This window comes from Schistocerca americana, chromosome X, assembly GCF_021461395.2.
Source record: "Schistocerca americana isolate TAMUIC-IGC-003095 chromosome X, iqSchAmer2.1, whole genome shotgun sequence".
NCBI classification, from domain to species: Eukaryota; Metazoa; Arthropoda; class Insecta; order Orthoptera; family Acrididae; genus Schistocerca; species Schistocerca americana.
This window is the reverse complement of record NC_060130.1, coordinates 474,649,807-474,664,172: the sequence shown is the minus strand read 5'-3', so window position 1 is coordinate 474,664,172 and position 14,366 is coordinate 474,649,807. Positions and strand designations below refer to the sequence as shown.

General features: G+C 46.5%; 1 protein-coding gene across 1 annotated transcript in view; it reads right to left on the bottom strand.

Moving 5' to 3' along the window:
* The window catches only part of LOC124556080 (proline-rich protein 2-like), a 51,409-nt gene extending 37,244 nt beyond the window's left edge, over positions 1-14,165 (bottom strand). Inside the window, exons 1-2 of the mRNA XM_047130107.1 lie at positions 14,093-14,165; positions 10,556-10,971 (exon numbers count right to left, since the gene is read on the bottom strand). Of these exons, the coding sequence (XP_046986063.1) occupies positions 10,556-10,971; positions 14,093-14,165 (489 nt within the window). The remainder of the gene's footprint in view (positions 1-10,555; positions 10,972-14,092) is intronic.
* Between the last annotated feature and the right edge of the window lie 201 nt (positions 14,166-14,366).

The window sequence follows — 14,366 nt, the reverse complement described above, 5'->3', positions numbered from 1 at the left end:
ACCATGTATGGCATTCTGGCTCCAAACACATATTCTTCCAGTTAACTCTGTTTTCCCTATTGCATGCTTCCTATGTAATCGATCATTCCTTGCCACCATTAACAATTCCAATTCCCAGACCTCCCACCCCACTGCAGGAGCACCCCAAGGGTCCATCCTCATTCCTTTCCTTTATATCCTCTACACTGCTAACAGACCCAAACCACCCTCACGACTCCACCTCCTTCAGTATGCCTACACTGAAAGTCCAACGATCCCTCAAAATCCGCCTCAGTCAGTTTATCTCCTGGTATAACCAATGGCTCCTCAAGATAAACGCCTCCAAAACCCAGGCCATAATTTTAGGTCAAACCACCCACACTTTCCACCTCCATGACTTCTACATTATCATTTACTACTGTCCTATCCAGGTAACTAAAACACTAATATATCTGGGTCTAACTCTTGACCGGCTACTAACATGGAAAACCTAACCAAATAACCATTAAACTGAAAGCCCATAATAGACTAAAACTAATAACAGGCTGAACTTGGTGATTACAGCCCCCCTCTATTCTTTATACCTACAGAGTCCTGATCTGACCCATTCTCTGCTATGCAAATGTTGCATGGATATCTGCTTACCAGAGTTCTATGAGTCCCTCCAAATTCTCGAACGCCTTGCACTATGCACTATCGTTTTCGACGTTTTCCCACATGGATCCTCTACCATCTCACCAAATTCTCATTTCTACTCAGCCACATTGAAAGCCTCTGCATTTCCTACACTATTTGCATACGAGATTCCAACTACCCCATTGTCTCCCCTCTAACCACCAACAATGGTATGCTGCTGAACCTTCACAAAAGCCCCACTCTGTCCCTACACCTATGCTCATTCCATATCCGATCCCAACACAACTTCAACCAACTCCCCCATGCAGACAATCAAGTCCAACCAAATATTTATCCCTGCTACCAACTTTAATTCTTCCACACCTATCCCACTCCACATCAGTGCTCGTCTTTCCTTTTCTCTCTTCATTCATCGACATCCCTTTCCTTTTGTAACCACTAATCTACTCACACAACGTACTGCTCATCACCATCTGCCTTTCCCACTGATCGTTTCTCCACAATCCACGTCAACTTCTACCTACCATATCTACACATTTCCTAGTTAACAGACCTCTGACCTCTATCGTTTTACCTACACACTTAAATCCTATCAAACATACTTTCTTCTCTGACAATACTTCTCACCTTGTGCAGGTCCTTTTAATTTTATGTGAAAGTGCAGAGCTTCAGTCTTTTTGTCAGAACAATTTCACCTTCCTATGATGTGTTTTCAAAATGTACATGTTTTCGTTTCTTTTTAGCTGTTCACCTTCGATTTTTAATTTAGAATGGAAAATAAGCCACATTTCTCGTTTCTAATCCTCATCTTTTTTTTAATTTGCTCGGGTGAAGAGCAGAATAGTGTACCGCTGACAGCCCATACCCCATTCATATGGGGCGAGGTGGATGAAATAAAAACAAAGAGAAAAAACCGGAGATGATATCCCCACAAGAACCCTTTACGAATTCATTAAATTCCCGCTTCTCCTTATTCACACTGAACACCTCTGACCTCTCTACATCATCCACAAAATCGACTTGAATAATCCTATAGCTTGCCCTCTGCTTTCCAATTCTCGTATGATGGTATGCATTTGCCAACACATCCCATCAATCCTACACCTACACATGCTCCACATACTCTCCTACAGAAAATTCAACGATCTCCCCCTTCCAGATCGTGAACTTCACCCTGATATTTACCCATACTACCAGCTGGAAGTCCACACCAGCAGTTCTACCTCAGCAGAGCTAACTCTCCCTCCTCTCCTTACATTTCCTTACCCCTCCTTGTTTCTCTGTCTGCCTTCCTTTCCACACTCCATTTTTCCTAACAACTTTTAGTCTCACCAATACAGCCCTCTACTTCACCTCCTTTTCTGTCCTAACAGCAACCCTTACCTAATCGATACTATGCACCAGACCTCAATCCTTGTTTCACCACTTTCCTGCCCTCCTCACTGCCAATCCTTTTCCCCTTCAACAGCAAACTCCCTATCTCACGGCAGGTCCTAGCAGTTTTCGGTGGCAGGTAACTGCTTATTTCAAATATCATTGTTTTGCGATCATGTTTTAAATGTTTTTAAATGTGCTCTGATTATGTTTCGTTCTATCTTTTATTGTTACTGTTTTTAATTACAAGAGAAAAAATTCCTATCTCTCGCATACATCTGTGCAAATCTTACGTTTTATTTTTACCATTACTCTACCATGCAAACATAGGGGTTACACGCGTCTGGTGTGAGACGTTCCCTTGGGGGGTCCACCGAGTGCCGAACCGCACAATAACCCTGAAAGAGTGGTTCTGTGTGGGGCGGCGGAGGGCTGAGATGGACTGCGGTAGTCATCGTGGGGTTGTGGACCACTGCGGCCTCCGCGGGGACAGAGCCTCTCCGTCGTTTCTAGGCCCCCAGTTAACATAGAATACAATACATACATGCAATGCAATTGTGACTTTGCGGTGCTCGGGAACTAATGATTAACGACCAGAAATCTTGATATGATTATTAACGATGTACCGGTACTGGTTTTCAGAATCGCGCAACATTTACCCGTCCGAGCCAGGCTGCAGTCGACCGCTTCGTTCTGTTGCCCGCACCGCGGGTAGTCGAGCCCAAGTGTACCGACAACGGATTGCCCGAGCCGCGATGCGCCATCGAGGCCCGCGGCTCGTCGGGTACCCGGCCGAGCCCGGGTGTCGACAAGGATCGGTGAAACCGGGAAACAGGCAGCGCTGGGAAGGCTCCACATACATGCTAAGTGCGGAATTGCTTTCTGAATCGTCTGCACTCCTCTGAGAATGGTGAAGGTTTGATGTGCTAGGAACAGGGCTTTCTTAGCATTTATAAAGAAAAATATCGCGTAATGTAAAATGATTGGATGCAACACAAAAAAGTACTTAGTGTGACATGGAAGTGTAGCGTTTTTGTAACTTTGCTTCCTCCATTTCTGCATCTCTTCCCTTGGCTTTTGCAATTAATAATTGTCACTCAGATTTTACTGTGACAGACTTCTGCAATATCCCCCATGTGTCTGGATATCCATGAACTATGTAGCACTCGTAAAGTGCTTGTTTCCCTGCTACTGGCATAGAAAAGGAACTATAAACTTTCGCTCCAACTGTTCTCACTGATATTGTGGCTACCTTAAAATAAAAGAGTAAGTTTTTGTACTCGGGCTGTAATACCAAGCCCAACTTCGGTGGTAATTCTTCTGTACGAGCCGCGGGTGGTAGCCGGGCGGTCTATAGGCGCCTTGTCGCGGTCCGCGAGGCTCCCTCCGTCGGAGATTCGAGTCCTCCGTCGGGCATGGGTGTGTGTGTTGTCCTTAGCATAAGTTAGTTTAAGTTACAGTAAGTAGTGTGGAAACTTAGGGACCGATGACCTCAGCAGTTTGGTCCCATAAGACCTTACCAAAAATTTCCAAATTTTTGTATACTTTCCTTAGACCCTTTAAATACTGCTCTGGAGACGACATGTTTACCCCTGTTTGACCTCTTACAGCCTGCTGCATAGCCTCTTGTAGTTCTATTACTTTCCCTCACACTTTCCAAACACTATCTTCTACGGACTGCAACCATTTTGTCATTACTATTTCCCTATCTAAGACTTCTGTTTCGGTTTGTAGTTCCCTGATACTCTTATTAACCGCCTCTTTTGTAGCTCTGTCGTAACGCATTACTTTTCCAGTCAGATGTTACAGTAGTCATGTGTTATTCAATATGTCCTTCTCTAAACTTGTAATCTGTGTAGGGTGCCAGTCACTCACGGCTTTGTTCCCTTTTGCCCACTACTTAACCTCTTTTATGGTGTTGTTCACCCTTTGAGTATCTTCCTCATGAGCAGTGCCAAATATTGTTTTCATAAGCCGACGTCCAGTGTCGATGCCAACACTCTTCCTTCACATATGTGAAATAACCCCCAGTGCCTTGGGAGCTCGCTCCTTAATTTCTCGTATGCCCTGTGTATTCTCACAGATACCTTGGCACGTCCTTTGAGTATCCCGTGCCTTTCCGTTCCCTGACGGAATTTATTGAATGCTTCTTCCATTATCCTCACCTCGTTACGCATCTCCCACTGGATACCACCTGTATCACCCAGAGATGTCGGGTGATCACTACGTCTTCCTTCCTGGCGAACGGCATTTCGCCTTCCAGATGCTTATTCCTTAACGTTTCCACCCCGATGAAAATCAGTACCCCGCTATGCAACGCATTTCGCCTTCTCTGCACTTAACCTACGGGCAGGAATACCTATTACTTTTCTCCCCCTTAAATTCATTGCTGCTCTGCTGCTGCTTATACTAATTACACATAATCTATACCTAACGAAAAGAGAAAAATACTAAACGACTATCTCCTAGGCCTTAATCCATACGGGTTCCTCGTTATCGTTTCATTGACAAGCTCTTGCGATACCTTTCTCCTCACTCCCCCTTTCCGGTCCGCATCTCCTATCCAGGGAATAACTTCCGGACCCCCTTAACAGGTTTCAATTGTCCTACACGCACATTCGTCGCGGTCGTCGGCAACTGAATCTTTACATTTACTGGGACGTAGTCTCTACCGCTTGGTTTGGCCCCGTATACTACGCAAAAGAACTTCTCTGTCTTTCCCTTCGGCGTATACAAAGTTAATAGGCATCATTTTGATTTGCAGCACCTTGTGTTGGCCGTTTTTGCAGTCAAAATTGTTGGATGTGCGGTCACCCAGTTATGCAAAACACCGTTTTTTCTCAGTACCCAAACATGTTTCGACATCACTGTGCCATCATCAGTGGGCTTTCGTTTTTATTCGAATTTATTTATATTAACAGATCAGGAATATATGAACTCACATACAACATTTGGCAGTCAGTGTACATAGGACAAACACACGGAAACTTCAAAACCATATATTCAGAACATCTCAGAGCTTTAAAAAGCAACAGCTCCCATAGCACATTTGCTGACCACCTTGTAGCCCACAATCACCACCCAACCACAATTGAAACAGACTTAAGAATACTAAAACCCAGCAACAGCCTATACTGCAAACAGACCACTGAGGGAAACTTCCATATACAGAAGGCAATGGCAGAAAGAAAACAGGCCTTAAACGAATACACTACATTCTGCAAGGGCACACTATTTAACACATTAAAGGACACATTAAAGGAACTTTACAAATAAAAACAGCACAAACAGGCAAAGGCTACACACACACACACACACACACACACACACACACACACACACACACACACACACACACACGAAAAATCAAATTCACTTAGTGTTTCTGTCCCTTACTAGAAGGATCCTTTAACCCCAACAACCATTTTAATGCTGCATGACCTGTTTTTACTCTAAAATTTTTACTGTACGGATAACATATGGAATATGTGATTCCATAAATAAGGCTTAACATCTCTTTCTCTATTGCCGAATAATTTCTTTCTGCAGAATTTAGTTGTCTTGATGCGTGACCTACCTTATGTTCCACACCTTCTACCACTTATGACAACACACAGCCAAATGAATGATGGCACTCTCCTGACCTCAAAAATGTATTACCCTTTTTAACAACTGTATCAATGGTCTTGTAAAATCCGCAAATCCTTTTAAGAACTGGCGGTAATAGTTTGTGACTCCTAAGAATGATGGCAACTCCTTTACAGATTGTAGTACAGGAAATTCACTTACAGTTCTAATTAATCTTGGGTCTGCCATAAGCCCATCGTCACTTAAGATGTGACATAGGTATCCTATCTCTTCCACCACATTTTTCTGTACTCATTGTTAACTTCGCTGCTTCTAACCTTAGGAACGCTACATTTAATCGCTGCATATGCTGTTCCATATCACTCCCATGTCATCAAGATACAGTAAGCATTGTTGTGGTTTCAATCCTCTGAACCCTCCATCCATCGATCTCTGGAGCCTTGCATATGCATTTTTTAGCTAGAATGACCTTCTTCTGAATTGGTAGTGCCCCCAATGTGCTGAAAAACCCTGAGTTGTGTCGATACTGTGATGCAACATCTGTCTTGTGATAACCACGTTTCAAATACCTTGTTGAAAAATATTTGCATTGCCTTAAATGATCCAAGGCTTCTGTGATGTTTGACAAAGGGTAGGCGTCCATTATGGTTTTCGCATTTAAATGTGTGTTACCACAACGAAACCTATATTTTCGTGTTTCATCCAATGATTTTTTGACACGACTGGTCCTACCCTCCCTGCACTATTACTTTCTTCAGTTGTTCCATCTTTGAGCTGCTGTTCGACAAATTCCTCCACAATTAGCTGCAAGTATGTATGTATTATGTATCTTTTGTGGTAGGACGATGATTCGTTTCCCATTCATATGCGGTGCTGTGTAACATGCCCAACTGGTAGCGGCGCATTTGGAGAAAAATAAATCCTTGAATTCCAAAAATAATTTTTCCATCTGTTCCATATTGCTTCCCTCTAGATGCTTCATTTAACCTTGTAATACAGTTTCAATGGCGTTTGGCGATTGTACGTGGCTGACACTCCTTCCTCCAGAATATCCATAGTAACGAATAACAGCCCCTTTGATAATCCTTTGTACTCTCCGTTAAAATAATCTATAAAACAGATGCCTTATTTTCACATTTCATTTCTTCTATACATACAATATGTCTTTTAACGAAGCAACCCGACTGATCTAATACTTCATTGTTTTATAACGGTTCCACCACACACAAAATTCCTACTGGCAAGCTGGACTCAACACTGACCCAAAGTGATTTCCCAGTATCCTTACGTACATATTTATCCAAATGTAGTCTTAGTGTGGCCGTCCACGGTTTAATCGGTTCGTATTTGGCGTCAGAATTTCCTCGCGACATCGCTACACAGGCAATGACTTCACCTAAGTGAAAAATTTTTCCGTCAAGTGGCACCCTATGTTGCCAAAGGTCGATTATAGCACAATGCTGATATAAGAAATCTAATCCTAGAATCATGTCGTAGCCCTCAGTCCCGTGTGGCACAATCATTACACATTGTTTAAATTTAATCGTATTGAGGCAAAAGTCTAAGTCCACCGATCCTTATGGTGTGACATCCTTATTCCCCCACACCACGCAATCTGTACGGTGGTAGGTCGCGCTTCTTATGTTTCACAAGATCATTTGTGCCGACTGACACATGCGCCAGTGTATCCAATAACGTCTTGCAACCCTTTCTTCTTGCTTTGCCTCTTATCGCACAATCCACCTCTGCATACGATTTAGTAGGGAATGACCCTAGGTGAACCTGGGGTTCCGGTTGTCGTTTAACATCTTATTCTTCCATGGTCCCCTACTTCTGAAACTATTGCTTCCTCTTATTCTGTTTATATCACCCTGAGGCTGGCGACACTCCATCCTTATACGCCCCATTCGTCCACACGTGAAACATCTTATACTAGTTGCAAACACTATCCAGTGTGCAAATCCATCGAACCATGTCTGTACACCTCTTAACATTTCCGCATACAACCCTCTTAAAAAGCATCTGCTCAGCTTCTTGCAAAATTATTTCATTGACTGTACCATCCTGCCCTAATTCATAGGTAATTCCATTAATTTTGTTTATCCTACCCGCAGATTATTCCACATTTTTCATTTTTTTCTTAGTTACTACCCCTGATTGTTCCCTATAGTGTTGGTCACTATTTCGTTTCGTATATTCCTGAATTAACGCTTCTTAATTCTTCGAATCTTGTGGCTCCTTAAGAGCTCCTGTATACCTTAAACAAGTTTTAGCTTCCCTGTTAGTCTCAATTTTGCAACAGTCAATAGTTCCTTGTCAGACCAACCTTCCATCTCAGCCAGATTTTCAAGGTTTCCCACAAAGGCCTGCACACCCTTAGTTGCCTTACCAGAAAAAGGAGCAGCTAAGCTTGCGACTGACGAATCTACAGCATGTTGCGACGATTGCTATTCTACAAACCCACACAGTTCTGTATTATTTGCTGTTAATTGTTCCTCCCTATCTAACAATATGCTTACTGCTTCTAGCTCTGACACACCTTGCATCTGTATCGAAGCCTTAACCTTGACTACTCTCATTTTGAGAAATAACACACACAAGACAAGAAAAATAAATACATTAACTTCATTCTTACGTCTAATCATGAGCCATGTCAACTGCTGGCTTTGCCTAGCCAAATTCTCCCCAACGATTCCATGTATAACATTTTACCAGAACTGATCCCGTATATGGTGCTGAATGGTCCTCACAGTTACGCTGTGCACATCTAACAGCCACTAACCAATCATGACTTCTACGACCTTTAAAACTGGACAAGTCTACAGGTTCTCTACTCACAATGAGCACGCCCGGTTAGCCGTGATGTCTAACGCGCTGCTTCCTGAGCAGGAAGGCGTGCCGGTCCCTCGGAACGAATCCACCCGGCGGATTAGTGTCGAGGTCCTGTGTGCCGCCCAGCCTGTGGATGGTTTGAAGGCGGTTTTCCATCTACCTCTGCGAATGCGAGCTGGTTCCCCTTATTCCGCTTCAGTTACTGTACGTCGGCGATTGCTGTGCAAACACTGCCTCCACGTACACTCCCACCATAATTACTCTACCATCCAAAAATTTGGGGTTACACTCGTCTGGTCTGAGACGTTCCCCCCGTGGTGGTGGTGATGAGGGGGAGGGGGGCTCTACTGGGGGGCCGAAACGCACAGTAACCCCGGGTTCGGTGAAGGGCGGTGGTGGGGTGGGTGGACTGCTGTGGCCTGATGTAGGTTTGTGAACCACTGAGGGCTACGGCAGGACGAAGCCTCTCCGTCGTTTCTAATCCTCGGATTAATACACAATACACACAGTCACAATGAAATCTACTTTACAAAATACAAGACTGTCAAACGTTTTCTCCGTGACCTTACTACAATCAAAATTTTCGGGCTCACCGTACTGTAAGCTGTAAGTTCAGATGTTGCTCTAAGAAGGAGACGTCAGTGATCTGACACCAATGTTGTCGCCCATGGGGGGTGAAAAAAATGGTTCAAACGGCTCTGAGCACTATGGGACTTAACATCTATGGTCATCAGTCCCCTAGAACTACTTAAACCTAACTAACCTAAGGACAGCACACAACACCCAGTCATCACGAAGCAGAGAAAATCCCTAACCCCGCCGTGAATCGAACCCGGGAACCCGTGCGTGGGAAGCGAGAACGCTACCGCACGACCATGAGCTGCGGACCATGCAGAGTGAAATAAGGTGTCAGGACGACAGTAGCTTTGTTTAATTATATTCTTTATTCCGACCCTCGGCCGTTTTACATCAGGAACATCTTTGTGGAAGCGTCCAGTTGCCTCTCATGAAAAACAATAGACGTCCGGCACTGCTGACAGCGCAAAGAGTCCGGCTGAGCATGGTGTCACTCGAATGCCGCAGTCAGCGACATATCCGGCTGCGACCATGATGACAGTGTGGTAGCACTGCTGGCGGTACTGTAGAGGCGGCCATGACCTCCTTCCAGCAAGTGAGTGGCTCTCTGCTCCAGCGGCGGCTGGACTCGTGATACTGGACAGCCTGCCCATCCTGTGGTCAGAAAATGGACGCCGTACTGCATTCTGGGATGTTGCTCTGGGTGCCACAGCCTCGTGGTGCAGGCTGTGACACTGAGGTGAGAATATTTTAGTAATCGCCCACAAGCTCCTCCAATAGTGATATTAAGTAGGCGAGTGAAGTCAGCTGTGATTACACAAAGTAAAATTTCTTAACACAATGAGAGAGATTATTTTTGTGGTGGCGTTCGTAGCGACAAGCAATTCGCTGTAGAAACGGCTTACGAAGTCACCGCCACACTTTTAATAGCGGGCCGACCGGTCCGCTGGAACAGTGAACAGAAAGATGAAAACCCAAACACTCTGATTAAATAAAAGTCGGTACTTATCTTTATTAACGAAGATACAGAAACACAGTAGTGAACTCCGTGTCTACAGAAATCTGTCTAGTTCGAGTCGGAGCGGCTAGGTCAGCGTCGGCTGACGACAAACAACAACTCTGCTGCGATGAACACACAACTGACTAGCTAGTACACTATTCGGTGGCGAGTATACAACTGAGCGGCGAATACAGAACTGTCCTAGCGCTCGCGACTCCAGCGCTTAAGAAACCAGGAGCCAGCGGTGGCGCGCGCAGACTTGCGGCGATTTCCTGTCTCGCTGGCGCTGCTTATGCGGACGGCGTCCGGACTTTGATGCTGCCAACCTTTTTGGCAGCGGGCTCGGGTGGCATTACTGGCTAGGATATAACACTCCTCCCCCCCTAATCGCCGCACCGTCGTTGAATAATGACGTGGCGAGCGTCGACGGCGGGGGAGGGGTCTGGCCGCAGGCGTAGCGGACGAGACCGGGGCGGAGACTGTTGTCGGTGGCAGTCCCCGGTCCGCACCCCAGCATTGGCTGCGCGGGGCCTCGGGAAACATTGACTGAAAACCGAGGTCAGGGTGCACGCCTGTGACCACGGGCGCAGCTTCTGGTACTGGACGCGACGGGGCGTCGGGACCCACGAAGAGAGGCAGCGTCTCCTGACGCTGCGTCGACGGCTGCTGAGTGGGCGCCGGACAAGGCGCTGCGGTGTCAGACTCCTTGGGGGTGCCCAAGGAAAGCGGCTGCAGGACAGGCTGCACAGCCACCGCTTGGGAAGGCGGCCCGGCTGAGGGGTCGACGTCCATCAGCTCCGAAGGCGGTGGCGACTGAAGAGGGACCGCAGGCGCCGGAGCGACCACCTGGGGCGCTCCCGGATGAAGCTGCGTGGGAGGCATCAACGGGACGGGCTGTCGGCGTGGTAGCGGCGACGGCTGCTGCTGCTGCCCTGGGGGCGGCAGCGAAGTCGGAAGGCGCGGCTGGAACCCGCCGCGGACCAAATCTGTGGACAAAGAACGAGCGGCAGAATCCGGGCGGCCAGCGCGGCGCAACTGGTTCTGATGCCTCCTGTGCACCCCAGTAGCACCTTGAACAGTATAAAAACCGCGACCCTAGACACTTATCACGGTACCACGTTCCCAACGACGGCGACCGTGATAAACTCTGAAAAAAACGGCGTCGTTGCGCTGAAAACGAGTGCGATGCTCAGAAGCGGCGGGTCGATCCGGGGGGTGCAACAACCGTAGTAGGGTGCGATGACGACGGCCGTGGAGAAGCTCCGCAGGCGAAGGGCCGTCGCGTGGCGTGGTCCGGTACGACGACAGGAACGTGATGAGGGCCTGCTGACGAGAGTGCGTAGCACGGAGGCGGTCCATATGATCCTTGAATGTGCGTACAAAACGTTCCGCTGCACCATTCGATTGAGGGTGGAACGGCGGAGTAAGAACATGGCGAATGCCATTGGCAGAACAAAAACTTTCAAATTCAGCAGAGGTAAATTGTGGACCATTGTCAGACACTAAAACTTCTGGAAGACCCTCAATACAAAAAATTGAAGTCAACGCCTGTATAGTTTGTGCAGACGTTGTAGACTGCATGGGCACAACAAACGGAAAATTGCTAAATGCATCTATCACGATGAGCCAACGAGAGTTCCAATATGGACCAGCGAAATCAATATGTACCCGTTGCCAGGGACCGGCAGGGCGTGCCCACTCAAAATAGCGTTGAGGCGGACCAGATTGGTGTTCGGCACACGTCGAACAATCTGTAGACATCTGCGTAATCTGCTTATCAATGCCGATCCATGTACAATGACGGCGGGCAAGCTGCTTGGTGCGGACCACTCCCCAATGACCTTGATGCAACAAGTCGAGGACCTTGGATTGGAGCACTTGGGGAACCACTACACGAAGCTGGACATTCTCGGTGCGTAACAGCAAAACTCCGTGCGAAACAGACAACAGATGACGTTGCGGATAATAGCGACGAACCACAGGATCCTATATGTCCTTTGCCTTGGGCGGCCAACCACGTTGAACAAAACGTAATAGTAAACTCAGATGAGGATCCGTAGCTGTCTCACGTGCCACCTGACGATAATCAATCGGAAAATCCCGGAGGGATTGATGCTCATCGGCGTCAATCTGATGGCAAGAGTCGTCAGAGGAATCGAAGACATCATCCGCAGCAATCGGCAATCTAGAAAGCGCGTCAGCGTTTGCATGCTGAGCTGTAGGGCGATACAGTATCTCATACTGGTATTGTGATAACAAAAGAGCCCAACGTTGTAGTCTCTGAGCTGTCCGCTGAGGAACTGGTTTAGACGGATGAAACAGTGACGTCAGGGGCTTGTGATCTGTTACTAAATAGAATGGTCTACCATAGAGGTAGTGATGGAATTTTGTGACACCGAACACAATAGCCAACGCTTCCTTGTCCAATTGGCTATAATTACACTGAGCTTTGTTTAGCAATTTAGATGCGAACGCAATAGGACGTTCGGTGTTACCGACTCGGTGAGACAACACAGCACCGAGGCCGAAAGAAGAGGCATCACAAGCTAACACCAGAGGCTTGTTAGGGTCGTAATGGACCAGAAAAACGATTATTCAATAAAGCCTCTTTAAGCTGCTGAAAGGCTGATTGGCAATCAGCTGACCACACAAACGGAACATTCTTACGGCGGAGACGATGCAACGGTGCAGCAATCTGTGATGCATTAGGTATAAACCTAATATAATATGTCAATTTGCCAAGAACTGCTTGCAATTCCTGCAGATTGCGAGAGGCGGGCAAATCACGAATAGCTGCTAAATGTGACTGGGAGGGATGAATGCCTTGAGCATTAATAACATGTCCCAGATACTCCATCTCCGTAAGGAAAAATTAACATTTATCGATGTTGCAACGTAGGCCTGCCTGAGACAACACTGTAAACAAACACTCCAAATTACGGAAATGTTCAGCAGGCGTCCGACCGGACACAACAATATCGTCTAAATAGTTGCAACACGATGGCACATTAGCCAGAAGTTGTGACAAAAAACGCTGAAAAACAGCTGGAGCTGACGCACAACCAAAAGACAAACGCAGAAAACGGAACAACCCCAACGACGTATTTATGACACAATACTGTTGTGATTGCTCGTCGAGGGGCAATTGCAAATATGCTTCACGGAGATCAATTTTGGAAAAGAAACGAGCTTCCCCTAACTTATACATCAGCTCGTCCGGTCTAGGCAAAGGAAAAGAATCAATGACAGTCTGAGGATTAACTGTCGACTTAAGATCAGCACACAAACGTAACTTGCCAGAAGGTTTCTTTATAATAACTAAGGTAGAAGCCCACTGGCTCGCTGAAACGGGTTGAATAACACGGTTGTTTTGCCAACGACGAAGTTCATCTGCTACAGTTGCCCGGAGGGCGTGAGGCACTGGACGAGCACGAAGAAATCGAGGCTGAGCATTATCTTTTAACGTAATATGAGCGGCAAAGTTCGCAGCACAACCTAGTTCGTCTTTAAATATGTCACTGTATTGATTACACAAATCGGTTATGCTGTCTTGAGGAACAACAACAGAATTAATTTGCAACACATTGTCTTGGATAGACAGGCCAAACAAGTCAAAACAGTCTAATCCGAAAATGTTTACACTGTCTGTAGCGCGGAGCACTGTGAATGAAACTGTTTTTGTATTGCCACGGAATGTGGCTGGCACGCTACATACACCTAACACAGGAATTTGTTCTCCACTATAAGTAGCCAAAGAATGTTTTGCCGCTGAAAGTTTAGGGCGGCCGATAGCCGCATACGTAGCACTATTTATGAGGGTCACAGACGCACCAGTGTCTAATTGAAAATTGAAGGTCTTATCCTGGATGCGTAGCTTCACAAATAGTTTATTACACTGTCTCTGGATCGGTGCAGTGGAGGCGGAAGACACAAAATCAGCGCGTTTAGCGCGTGTTCGCTGCTTACGACAACTCGTGGGTTGGGCGGGTGGAACAACAACTCCCGCTTCACTTGCAGTCTGTACATTACGTTTTACAGCGTTTGAATTACGCCTGGGTCGCATAGCAGAGGGCTGGGTGGGTGGCTTATTGCGAACAAGTTTATTACCCACACGAACCGTGGAAGAGTCTTTAAACGCGACCTTCTGGGCGGGCTGGCTTTGAAGAACATGAATATCCATGGGCTGGGCAGCACTAGAATTGTTCTTGCGTTTACGCAAACAAACAGTTTGGATGTGTCCTTTCCTTTGACAAAAGTGACAAACCGCGTTTCTTAACGGGCAACGTTCACGAGGATGAGCAAGAACACACTTAGGGCAAGACTTAACTCTATCATTTTGCACACGCGGCTGACGAATGTGTTTAACATGACGCGGCCGGCT